At 48.6% G+C, this 13,370-nt stretch overlaps 2 protein-coding genes across 2 annotated transcripts; one reads left to right on the top strand and one right to left on the bottom strand.

The window, feature by feature from the left end:
- On the bottom strand, positions 1-1,117 carry pfdn1 (prefoldin subunit 1). The gene has a single exon (XM_084333810.1). The coding sequence runs from the start codon at positions 1,010-1,012 to the stop codon at positions 644-646; it is 369 nt and encodes a 122-aa protein (XP_084189936.1). The 5' UTR covers positions 1,013-1,117; the 3' UTR covers positions 1-643.
- A 119-nt stretch (positions 1,118-1,236) lies between these two features.
- Positions 1,237-12,970, top strand: wdr6 (WD repeat domain 6). Its single transcript, XM_084333058.1, has 7 exons — positions 1,237-1,356; positions 1,781-1,865; positions 1,972-2,139; positions 2,803-5,677; positions 5,867-5,944; positions 10,376-10,492; positions 11,687-12,970. The coding sequence occupies exons 2-7, from the start codon at positions 1,796-1,798 to the stop codon at positions 12,870-12,872; spliced, it is 4,494 nt and encodes a 1,497-aa protein (XP_084189184.1). The 5' UTR covers positions 1,237-1,356; positions 1,781-1,795; the 3' UTR covers positions 12,873-12,970.
- Positions 12,971-13,370: the final 400 nt, after the last annotated feature.

Raw genomic sequence — 13,370 nt, 5'->3', positions numbered from 1 at the left:
CAACATATATATAAAATATATTATATATATAGCCCTAATAACTTATTATGGTATGGAGATGGCAAAAAACAACAATATTGGAGTAGTGCTTAGAATCTTCAGTTTGTATTCAGTGTTAAAGAGGACCACGTAAATGAGATTTGAATTTGGCTAACAGAAGATGGATCAGATAGAACCACAGAAACAGAATAATGTAACTATTACTTCAACAGAGGACATGTTGCCAAGAGCACATGCAAAAAAACAACTGTCATAACACATAACATAACAGTGTTATTTTTAGTAATTCCATTGTATTTATTTTATTTTTCCTAATTATGTTAAATGCAATGTATCCAAAATACAGCCAGTGAACACAAAGCACAATCCACATTATGATGGGGGACCCTGATGTAAATAATACGAAAGTCTTTCTCTGGTCTGCAACCCCTTAACAATTTTATGTATTTGAGCTGTACTGTACTGTACCCATTCTGCAATCTGTTAATACAGTTTTTAATCAATCAATCCAGTCTCTGAGTCTACACGGTGCCATTTTTAGAACCACACAGAGTTCTTCATAGATCGGTATTGGTATCTGGAGTCGGCCGGTTGTATTATTGGCCACCAACCAACGAATCCAGATTGTGGCATCTATCCAGTGTCACTGAGCCCTCCTGGACATCAGCATCTCCCTGATGTTGTCCTCGGCGTCTTTCACGCTGCGCTCCAGGTAGGTCTTCTTCTGCTCCAGCTCCTTGATCTTCTCGTCCGCGGACTTCTGCTTGTCCCTCAGCTGCTTGCCGATCTCCTCGTTGGACTGCAGGATGAACATGCGTCCCACGCCCTCGTACATCCGCGTGTTGTCGGGCAACGCCGTGATCTCGGCCTGGGTCAGGGCGGCGTGCTTCTTCACCCGGCTCTGCTGCTCGACTTGCAGGTCCGCCAGCTTCACCTTCTGCTGGGTGTCCACCATCTTCGCCTGCAGCTCCCCGAAAGCCTTCTTCAGCTCCAAGTCTATGGGAGTGGCCATGGTGATAGACGATACAAGTCCCAAACGTTGTATTATTTGTATTGTATTTGTATTGCCGGATGGTCGAAGCTCTGCTTATCGCAGTTGTCACGCTTGCTACTTCCGTCTTCCTCTATGACAACAAATGGGCGTGGCCCTGATATAACCAATGGGCTTCCGTGTTGCTCAGTGCTGCGAGTCGAGTGGCAGTGTCACCTCTCGTGATTGGTTACAGTGCAGCCACGGAAGAAATGCGAGAGATAGACAGTAGACACAGTGACACATGGGTCACGGTGTACTAACGTGAGTGAATTAAAATACTGTTGTGATGAGAATACAAACGCGTGGACATTATTATATCCCATGTAAGTACACGAGACAAACACAGCCTCGCTATGCATGGAAACATACTCGTCAGTTATGTTTTGCAATATGGGAAGCTATGCTGGGAAACGTTACTGTCATCTTGTCTGTCTTTCTGCATTTGTGTTGTTTGTCCATCTTATCTGCTCACTGTTTCTCATTTCTCTCTATTCCTCTCCATTTCGGTTGCAGTGAGAACGTTTGAGTTTGAGTAAAATAGTAATGCTGGCCCAGGGACTACAACTGAAAACTAGCAACCCTGCTAAATGCTAATGTTGGTATTCATTTATAAATGTATAAACTGTTGATTGATATGCACTGTCCCTGATCAAATAAACTGAGTAAACAAAAAAAAAAAAACTTAAACTAGTTATTTAGCTAGATCTGCTATTTTATCTCTCTCTGTCCCCCACTCTCTGAGATCAGGCTTTGTGACTAAAGATGGAGACTGCAGCCTTGGTAGCTCCTGTCACTGCACTTGAGTTCCTCGGAGAACAATTTCTGCTGACGGGTGAGCGAAGATAACCTCAGAGTAACTTTGTTATCTCAGCATTCACATTTTTGTCTCTAGAAACACACACATGTATTATTCTGTTACCCCTTTCCTCCCCTGAAAGGCGAGGGTCCTATCCTGACAGTGTACAGCCTCCTGCCTCACCGCAAAGCCTGCTGTGCCTCACTGAGCGTGCTCCAACACTATCGCATTCATGGCTTCCGCCCCAGACCCATGGAATCAGGCCCACCATGGAGCTGCGCCACAGAGCACTGCTGGGAGCAGAAAGATGGTGAGACAACATTCCTTTCTGCTTCATCATTTCATCTTCCTTTTCCAGTACCCAACCAGTCCCTTCTATCCCCAGGCCACCAGGATGCTCAACGACAATAACACTATGTAACAAACCATCAAATACACTCACAGCACACACATCCACACGTACACACTAATTTTAAATAAACAACTCACTGTAGCACCCACTTTAGACACTTTAATTAACACACTTTATATATTTATTGGTAAAGAGATTTGCACTACAACTCATACCTCATTGCACCTTACCCTAAGTTGTACCTCATCCCATTTCTGCATTGTACTGTATAATTGTATTGTAACTCGGTTACTTTTTTTTCTTCTACTCTGCATTGTATATGTATATTGAACACTTTTGTTTACACTTTACTTTTGACTTTCTATTTTATACTTATCTATTTTTATCTAGCACACTCTCAGGAGCAAAACAGAAAAAAGCATTTCATTTAAAAGTATTCTGTATTTTTGTATGACAACTAATAAAGAAACTTGAACTTGAAACCTTGTCTTAATTTATCGATTTTTGTTTTGTTTTGTTAGCAGTGTTTGTGCTGTGTTGTCATGTCTGTAGTGCCTGTTTTTGTACATATTCACATAAAAAGTGCACAATAAACTCTTCTTTTTCTCTTTGTTCCACCAGGTTCCAGGCAATATGACCTAGTGGTATTTGGAGGCAAGGCTGTGAGGGTGGTGAGGCTCCTTGCAGAGCTCCATGGTGGGGACCTCCAACTGCGTCTGGAGGCCCTGGGTCCCCTGATGGAGCTGCACGACTGGGCCCTGGACATCCGCTGGCTCTCTGGAGAGGGACGCCCACGCCTCAGTGTGGCTCTAGCCCACAATAGTGCTCTTCTCCTGGATGCTGTAGAAGGAAAGACCCTGGCGTGTTGCTCTTGTGTAGAGGGGTGCCTCCTATACTCTGCCCTGCTTCTGGTGGACAGATCCTGGGATGATTCACTCTTGGTCGGAGGTACAGTCTTCAACCAGTTGGTTCTCTGGAAGCCTGGAGGAGGAGAGTTGGGAGCTCCAGACCACAAAGCCCCAGTCGAGAGGCGTCTGCTGGGGCACAGCGGAGTCATTTTCAGCCTCTCATACCTCCAGGACAAAGGATGGCTTGCCTCAGCCTCGGACGACCGCAGTGTGAGAGTGTGGAGTGTTGGGGTTTTGGGGGGTCCCATCGGCAGTTGCGGAGACCCGAACCCCACATGCTTAAGGGTCTTATACGGGCACCAGGCTAGGGTGTTCTCGGTCCAACTCGCCCCGGGCCAAGTCTTCAGTGCAGGGGAAGACGGGGCCTGTTTGGTTTGGGACTGGGCCGGAGGAGGGAAGGTGGCCCGGACGCTGAAGGGTCACCGAGCCGGAGGCGTCCGGGCGCTGGCGATCAGCTCGGCTACGGGGAAAGACGGCATACACGAAAGATGGGTGGCTACGGGAGGAGCAGATGGAGGGGTGAGGCTGTGGAGGGTGGAAGGGGATGAGGAGAAGAAGAAGAGCGAGGAGACGGAGGGGGGTACAACGACGGAGACCTTTACCGACCTTAAATTCTCCGGTCTAGGAGTACCTAAGGTGGTGTGCATGGTAGGGGGAGAAGTCGCAGGGAGCAGTTGGGGCCGTAATACGGTAGTCGTCGGCACTGATCAAGGCGTGGTCTACCTGTACTGTGATTCACAATGGGAGGTTGTTTGGCAAGGTGGTCCTGAGTTTCAGTCCTACTGTGTCATGGAAACGCTAACGGTTAGGATAAGGAACTCGCCATCCAAAGCTCATTTATGTGCCGTGGGTAGTCTCAGTGGAGGAACACAGGTCTTCCCAGTTTCTCATCCCGACTCTGGGGTCCGTCTCGATGGGGGTCCAGGGAAGATCCACAGCCTCATCTGGGTGGGAGGACGGGAAAGGGAGGGTCATGGGGGTTATCTGCTCGCCTCCGGGGCCGAGGGCCTCGTCCACCGCTGGTACGTGGAGATAGAGATGGGCGAGGAGGACGCGAGGATGGTTCTCAGGGTGGAGCCCCTCTCTCCCTTCCTCCTTCCCCTGTGTGCCAAACGGTGGTTAACCGCTGCAGTGCGCTTCCATCGCGGGCCACAGGGGGCGCTGTGGGTGTGCGGGGACAGGAGAGGGTCACTGTTGCTGTTCCAGGAGAGAGAACCGGAGGAAGAGAGGGAGAGGGAAGACGAAGGGATAAATCGAGACCGGCCGAACGAGAGACGGAAAGATAACGACGACGGAAAAGAGCGCGAGGGGGAAGGCGATGAAAAGGAACAAAGAGGAGTGAAAGAGAGGGAAACGAGAACAGAAGAGGAGATGGATTCACCCCTCCAGCCGGTGAGCTGTCTGTTTGGCGCGCACGGTAAACAGGGGGTAACGTGGGTGTGTGAGCACCAGGGGCTGCTGTACAGCGCGGGCAGGGACGGCTGCGTCAGGGTTTTCAGAACACGGCCAGCTCCACCACAGGGAGACGACGAGGGAAGCAGAGGGGGAGGAGGCGGAGGTAGCAATGGAGAGACTCCTCAGTTAGAGGTTCTGAGAGTCCAGCGGGCCTGCAAGGGCATGGAGTGGCTGGAGAGGGTCCTGATTCTGGAACCGGAATGCTCGGCCACAGAACTTCCAGAACACACCACCAAGGACGAAGAGAAGTCAAAGTTCATGAAGGAAGAAGAAGAAGAAGAAGAAGAAGAAGAAGAAGAAGGGGAGAATCGGAGGGGAGGACAAGAAAATAGAGAGAACGAGGGAAGAGAGGCCCGGTTTGTAATCGCTGGGTTCCATGGGGTCCACTTTGTGGTGTGGGACCCCGTGAGACAGGAGAGGCTGCTGGCAGTGCCCTGCGGCGGGGGGCATCGCTCCTGGAGCCTCTGGCCCCCACAACACAGCCTGTGGCTCGGACACGGAACCCTGATCTTCACCAAGCAGGGGGCCGTCCTGGCCTCACAGCCCCCCAGAGAAGAGCTAAACGGGGCTGGGAAAACGGGAAATACTGGGGGCTGGGGCCTTAGGGAGGGGGTTCACGGGAAGGGGGTCGGATGTGTGTGTCGACTAGGGAAAATAGAGGGAATTGGGAGGGGGAACGGGTTTCAGACGGCACACAGGGACGGGATAGAAGGAAGGACGACGGAGAGAGAGGACGGGCATTGGGAGATCCTGGTAACGGGAGGAGAGGACACTTGTTTGACTGTCCTAGCCGTCCAACCAAGCTCTGGTGCCGTCCAAGTTCTCTCGGTCATCACCGACCACATCTCGAGCGTTCGGACTTTGACTGCCGTTGTGCGTTCGGAAGGAGGGAGCGGGGGAGCGAGGGCTGGAGAAAGGAGGGACATAAAGACAGAAACACAGTCCCTCTCTGCCCTGTTGGTCTCGGCTGGGGGACGGGCCCAGATGCAGTGTTACCGGCTGTTGATTGGGTGGGATGGACAGAGGCGGGTCCCTTCCTGTCAGGTGATACAGGTGGCCAGTCACCGATTGGATGGGCAGTGGGAGAGGAGGCGCAACAGACACAAGACTGTCAAAATGGACCCAGAAACCAGGTACGTTATATTTATTTTATAATGCAAAATGTAAACTGTTAAGCTAATTTCTAAACTAGCAGAAATAATTTCATCCTTACAATTATGTTATATTCTAGTTTAAATGCTTCCTTCTTTCAGATTATCAATTGAATTAGTAGAAGCACAGTTGCCTGTCACCAGTCGGTTGGTAAATCTGTCTGTTTTCAGGTACATGTCCATAGTGGTGGTGAGTGATGACCCAGAGCGTGTCCTCCTGGCTTTGGCCTGCAGTGACGGAGCTGTAAGGTTGGTATCTGTTACAGGAAGAGGACCGGTTCTAGGCGGTTCTAGGAAGGATGAATGGTGCTGTGAGAAGAATGATTAGACCAGGATGATTTGTGCTGTGAGAAGAATGATTAGACCAGGATGAATTGTGCTGTGAGAGGAATGACTAGACCAGGATGAATGGTGCTGTGAGAAGAACGACTAGCCCAGGAGGACTTGTGCTGTGAGAAGAACGACTAGCCCAGGAGGACTTGTGCTGTGAGAGGAATGACTAGCCCAGGATGAATCGTGCTGTGAGAAGAACGACTAGCCCAGGAGGACTTGTGCTGTGAGAGGAATGACTAGCCCAGGATGAATCGTGCTGTGAGAAGAATGATTAGACCAGGATGATTTGTGCTGTGAGAGGAATGACTAGACCAGGATGAATCGTGCTGTGAGAGGAATGACTAGCCCAGGATGACTTGTGCTGTGAGAGGAATGACTAGCCCAGGATGACTTGTGATGTGAGAGGAATGACTAGCCCAGGATGATTTGTGCTGTGAGAAGAACGATTAGACCAGGATGACTTGTGCTGTGAGAGGAATGACTAGCCCAGGATGACTTGTGCTGTGAGAGGAATGACTAGCCCAGGATGACTTGTGATGTGAGAGGAATGACTAGCCCAGGATGATTTGTGCTGTGAGAGGAATGACTAGACCAGGATGACTTGTGCTGTGAGAAGAACGATTAGACCAGGATGAACTGTGCTGTGAGGAGAACGACTAGCCCAGGATGAATGGTGCTGTGAGGAGAACGACTAGACCAGGATGAATGGTGCTGTGAGAGGAATGACTAGACCAGGATGAATGGTGCTGTGAGGAGAACGACTAGACCAGGATGAATGGTGCTGTAAGAAGAACGACTAGCCCAGGATGAATGGTGCTGTGAGGAGAACGATTAGACCTGATGAATGGTGCTGTGAGGAGAACGATTAGACCTGATGAATGGTGCTGTGAGGAGTGGCCCAGTCCCCCAGTGCTAAAGCTCTTCTGTGAGAACGTTGGGCCCGTGTCCCATCCTCCTCATAGCATTCCAGGTTTTACTTGCATTGCATCCTTAAAGGAACACACCAACATTATGGGAAACAATGCTTACCGCTTTCTCCAGAGTCTGTGCGTTTAGTAGGAAAGCTATCCGGCTACAAGCTAGCCTAGCTTAGCACAAAGTAATGGAAGCTGATATGGACCACTAGCCTAGCATAAAGCTCCAGGAGAGGTGTTTTTGGCCAACAGCTAGGCTAGCTGGTCCATACCTGCTTCCATTAATGTATGCTAAACTAGGCTAGCTTGCAGCCGGATAGCTTTCTACTGAACACTTACTTACTTACTTATCCTCTTCATCCCGGTTGGAGCATAAGGCCGCAATCATACACTGCCACTGAATCCTGTCTCGTGCTTTGGCCTGCGCTTCGTCCCAGGAAAGACTCATCTCCTTCAGCTCCATCATCACTGTCCTTCGCCAGGTGTTCTTTGGTCTACCCCTCTTTCTCTTCCCAACTGGGGTCCATCTCAAGGCAACTTTGGGTAACCTTTCATTGGGCATCCTCAATACATGACCGAGCCATCTTAACCTCTGTCTCCTTATCTCAAGGGACATATGCAAGCTGCCTGTCTTCTTATAAAGTTCCTCATTCGAGATCCACAATTAGAATCTACCCAAATCAAAAGCCCTGGGTAGATAAATCCGTCCGTGAGGCTCTGAAAGTGCGCACATCAGCATACAACACCGGGCTGGTGACAGGCAACATGGAAGAACACAAGACGGCAAGATACAACGTCAGGAGAGCAGTAATAGAGGCAAAACGGCGTTACAGGGATAAAGTTGAACTTCAGTTTGAACAGGCTGACTCTAGAGGCATGTGGCAGGGCCTCAGAACAATGACAGATTACAAAGGCATCTCCCTCAAACTGAACAGTGACATCTCCTTAGCAAATGATCTCAATTCCTTCTATGCGAGGTTTGAGGCTGTGAATAACAACACCAGCCTACAAACCACGGCAATGGGGGGGGGGGGGGGGGGGGGGGTCTGCTGATGGAGACTCAGTGTTCAGGGTAACAGAGCATGAGGTGAGACGGATCTTTAAAAAAGTGAATATCAGGAAGGTAGCAGGACCGGACGGCATCCCCGGCCGCGTCCTAAAAGTCTGTGCCGACCAACTGGCCCCGGTATTCACTGACATCTTCAACCTGTCCTTGGAACAGGCTGTCATCCCCACCTGTCTGAAGAAGTCCACCATCATCCCTGTACCCAAAAAATCTACGCCCGCTTGCCTCAACGACTACCGCCCTGTAGCCCTCACCTCCATAGCCATGAAGTGCTTTGAGAAGCTAGTGAAGGGCTACATCTGTTCCTCCCTCCCCATCAACCTGGACCCCCTGCAATTTGCATATCGCCCCAACAGGTCCACGGAGGACGCCATAGCCCATGTGCTGCACACAGCAGCATCACACCTGGACAAGAGGCAGGGGAACTATGTGAGAATGCTGTTCATCGACTACAGCTCAGCATTCAATACCATAGTCCCCTCCAAACTCATAGCCAAGCTCAGGGACCTGGGCTTGAACTATGACCTCTGCCAGTGGGTCTTGGACTTCCTGACGGGCAGACCCCAGGTGGTAAGAGCAGGCAACTGCACCTCCTCATCCATCACGCTCAACATAGGGGCCCCCCAGGGCTGTGTTCTGAGCCCCTTCCTCTACTCCCTGTACACACATGACTGCGTAGCACAGCGGAACAACAACACAATCATCAAATTTGCTGATGACACAGTAGTGGTGGGCCTGATCTCTGCCAACGACGAGAGGGCCTACCTGGAAGAGGTAGAGAATCTGTCACAGTGGTGTCAGGAGAACTGCCTCTCCCTGAACGTCAGCAAAACAAAAGAGATGATTGTGGACTTCAGGAGGTCGGGGGTCAAGGACTACAGCCCCCTCAGCATCGACGGGGCACCGGTTGAGAGAGTGAACAGTTTCAAGTACCTCGGAGCCCACATATCCGAGGATTTGACATGGACCACACACATTGACAGTGTTGTGAAGAAGGCACGACAACGCCTCTACTTCCTCAGGCGCCTAAGGAAGTTCCAAGTCAGTCAGAAGATCCTTAGGAACTTCTACTCATGTACAATAGAGAGCATCCTGACTGGCAACATCACCTCCTGGTTTGGGAATAGCACTGCACAAGACCGTAGCAGACTACAAAGAGTGACACGTTCAGCCGAACGCACAATTGGAGGGGGGCTTCCCACCCTCCAGAACATTTACAACAAGCGGTGCAGGGGGAAGGCTAAGAGAATTATTAAGGACTCGAGCCACCCGAACAACTGCCTCTTTGAACTGCTGCGGTCAGGCAAGCGATACCGGAGTCTTAAGGCGAGCACAGAAAGACTCAGAAGAAGCTTCTATCCCCAGGCCATCAGGCTGCTAAACGAACAATAAACACTATGCAACAACCATCAAATGCACACAGCACACACACCTACACGCACACACTCACTTAAACAAACAACACACTGCAGCACCCACTCTCCACACTTTAGATCACACAAACACACTTTATATTTATTGATAAAGGATTTGCACTACAACTCGTACACCTACTGTAAATTGTACCTAAATTGCACCTCATCCCATTTCTGCCTTGCACTATATAGTATTGTATATTAGTACACTGCATAGTATTGTATATTATATGGTAACTCAGTTACGTCTATTCTGCATCGAACATTGTACATATGTCTATACTGAACACTGTGACCTAATTTTTTTACTTCTAATTTACATGCTATACTATGTTATTTTATTTCATACTTATCTTGTCTTGCACAGTCTCTGGAGCGTAACAGTAAGAAGCATTTTGTATAAAAGTATTCTGTACTTCTGTATTCTGTATAACTATTAAAGAAACTTGAAACTTGATTCTATTTGGCCAAAAGATGTTGCAGATCCTACGTAAGCAGCTATTGTGGAAGACGTCAACCTTTCTCATATCCTGTTTTGTTACTCTCCAGCACTCAGAGCCATATAGCAGGACAGACTTAACATTGCTGTTGTAGAGCATGAGTTTGGTTTTAAGGCTATATTGTTTAGACTTCCAGATGTTGCGAAGTTGGCTGAACACACAGAGAGGAAATTGGTATCGATCTTCTTGTAAACCCTAATAAAGATTAGATGATCAGTGTGCTGCAGTACTCTGATACTGATGCAGAGAGCAGATCTTTATCATCAGAACAGCACTCCTTCCCAAATTACTATTATATTCTGGTACATCTCTTTACATGTACCATTAATATTATGCACTTACCCATCTCTCTCTCTCTCTCTCTCTCTCTCTCTCTCTCTCTCTCTCTCTCTCTCTCTCTCTCTCTCTCTCTCTCTCTCTCTCTCTCTCTCTCTCTCACTCTCACTCTCAAGGTTGTTTTCAGTCAGTGAGGTTAAAGGTCAGTTTGATCTGCTGTGGGAGAGTTTCTACCACCGGCGCTGTGTGCTCAGTGTCGCCACCTGCAGTCTGGAGGATGGCGCAGGCAACAGGTGAGACCGCAGAAGCCTCGAGAGGACAATAGCAATTGACAGGAATACCAGAATGTACAAATTCATATTTTACAACAGTGATAACGGTATGTATTTTTGAATACTTAAAGTCCCTAAGTGTAGAATGCTCAACAATTATGTATCATATCACAAATTGTCAGATTAGTGGCGATACCTTGGTCCAACTACTGTAAACAAAGGAGACCATTGCCAAGATGACTGGTAGCATAATTCTCACATTAAGACTACATTTGCTATAAACCCTTTTCGTCATTTGTTCCCGCCAACCGGCAGCACCCTGCATGGGTTTATTTTTGAAGAAGCAAGGAGAGGGTTAACAGCCCTTGTTTGTCATTAAACATGAAGTTGTTTAGTTGGTAAAGCGAAACAATGTTAGTTTGGAAAGGCTTCCTTTGTATCGTAATGCTGTTTAGCAGAACTCCTGTGGATCCAACCTAGTGGCTTCCAGCCGTCCAGTCACAGCCTATTCAATTCACACAACACGACTACAAGATGGAGGCTTCCAGCAGCAGTCACAGCCTCTTCAATTCACACAACATAAATACAGAATAGAGGCCTCCAGCGGTCCAGTCACAGCCTCTTCAATTCACACAACATGAATACAGAATAGAGGCTTCCAGCAGCAGTCACAGCCTCTTCAATTCTCATCCCTTCTCATAGTTCTTATATATATATATATATATATATATATATATATATATATATACTAAAATGTTATGGGCTTTGTGATATTCTGTATGCAAAGGACAGTAAGCCACTATAATGCAAAAGTACAGGTATTGTATCATATCATGTGCTGAAATAGTGCACAAAAGGCAAAGGCATTAGAACACAGGCTGCACAACAAGGTGCTGTATTTCACACAAACGCCTCCTCGGGCAGCATAACAAATCTTTATGTAAATATTTATCTGGAATAAAAGTGTTGGTCTGTGAGTGTAGCTATTTATCCTGTTTCTCTCTGTCTCTCTAGTCATTCTTGTTTAGTGATCTACAGTATGGACCCATTCTGAATTAATTAGTAGGAATAGAATTAGTCAGTAGAGTGCTTTTCAAATTTTATTTTACCTTTATTTTACCAGGTAGTCACTTGAGATCAAAGATCTCTTTTTCGAGCAAGACCTGGCCAAATTAAATGTCCTCTTTCTCTCTCTCCCTCTCTGTTTTGTCTCAGTCATAAGCTCTTGTTCAGTGCTGCTACAGATGGCAAGATTGCGGTCTGGGACTTGACCACAGCTGCTTCCTCATTGGCCCCTGGTTTGACTGACCCCCGAAGTCCTCCAATCCCGTGCCTCACCGTCCCCGCCCACCAGAGCGGCGTCAACTCATTGGCTGTTTGGACCGAAAGAACGGGACAACAAGAGGACGGTTGCCTGGTAACTGTTGCGAGCGGAGGAGATGATGGACAACTGACAGTGTCCGTGATAAGGGTGCAGTACCGGCACAAGGAGGTAGAGGGCAGCACAGCGCTTTCACAGGATGTGCTCTGTGAACAACATGTCCAACCCCAGTCCCAGCTTCCAGTACCCGGTACCCAGTACCAAGCAGTGCCTTCCCAGCCTCAGTACCTGCACCAAACTGTACCTTTCACCCCCCAGACACAGCAGCCCCTGCCCCTTCCCCTTCCCCAACCCCACCTCCAAACCCTAAACCAACCCCAACCCCACCTCCAAACCCTAAACCAACCCCAGCAACATCCCCGACTCCTCCCCCCCATCTGTCTCCAACTCCTCTCCCAGTCCCATGCCCCCTTGGCCCACGCCGGCCCTCTGACCGCCCTGAGGCACCTCTCCCCGGGCCTCCTGGTATCCACCTCCCCCGACCAGAGGGTCTGCCTGTGGAGAGTCCGCAGTACCGGAATCATCCACACAGGGACGCTGTACTCTCACGTAGCGGACGCCGCCGGACTGGCCGCATGGGACGGAGAGTTGGGCGGGGAAAGAGCAGGTGGGACGGTTTTGAAAACGGAGAGTGAGACGGAGAACGAGACGACCAGAAAGACAGAGAGCGAGACAGGTGGGAAGACCGAGAGCGAGACAGGTGGGAAGACAGAGAGTGAGACAGGTGGGAAGACCGAGAGCGAGACAGGTGGGAGGGTGAGCAGCGAGGCGGTCTCTAAGCCGGGGAGCGAGGGGGGCGGCGAGGCAGAGAGCGAGACGACAAGGCGCGGGACAGATGAGAAGGCAAATTGCAGGACTAGGTGCGAGACGGAGAGTCAGGGATGGGTGGTGGTTTGCGGCCAAGGCTTACAGCTGCTGCAAGTGAGAAACCCAGCGAAGGACGGAGAGATGGAGAACAGAAGAAGAAGAGAGGCGGCAGGACAACGTGTTAAAGTGTTTTTTCAGAAGAACAAGATATGAGATTAAATCAGAAAATTCCCTAACCAAAGAAAAGTTCTCTTTTTTTATAAATATATATACAATGGACACAATCTGTAGAAATAATGTATGAAAGTTTTAACCGCATATGTATTTGATTTTACATTGTATATTTTTAAGGTTGATTTTCCAAAAAATAAATAAACATTTATTTAATTTAAGCAGATCCTTTTGACTCCGTCTTTGTTATTTAGCTATATAAATATGCAGGCCAAACCTGTTATATCCGTTGCTTGTGTGGATAGAATCAGAGCCTGTGAAACAGGCTCTCGCAATAGACAGGACATGTCGTCATCCTTCTGCTCAAATAAGGGAGGGCAGCTCCTTTAGCATGGGAATATGAATGGGGTTATATCAACTTAGTTTCTGCTTCACACCGGCTCTTCACCTTGAACCAGGTCTTCTAATATACAATTCTGTCTAAATTATTTAGAATTTCGAAGGAAGAATGGCTAGCAGAAAAAAATATTGCATTATTTC

Source organism: Notolepis coatsorum, assembly GCF_963971535.1.
Source record: "Notolepis coatsorum genome assembly, chromosome: 17".
Taxonomy (NCBI): domain Eukaryota; kingdom Metazoa; phylum Chordata; class Actinopteri; order Aulopiformes; family Paralepididae; genus Notolepis; species Notolepis coatsorum.
This window is presented reverse-complemented; position numbering and strand designations above follow the sequence as displayed.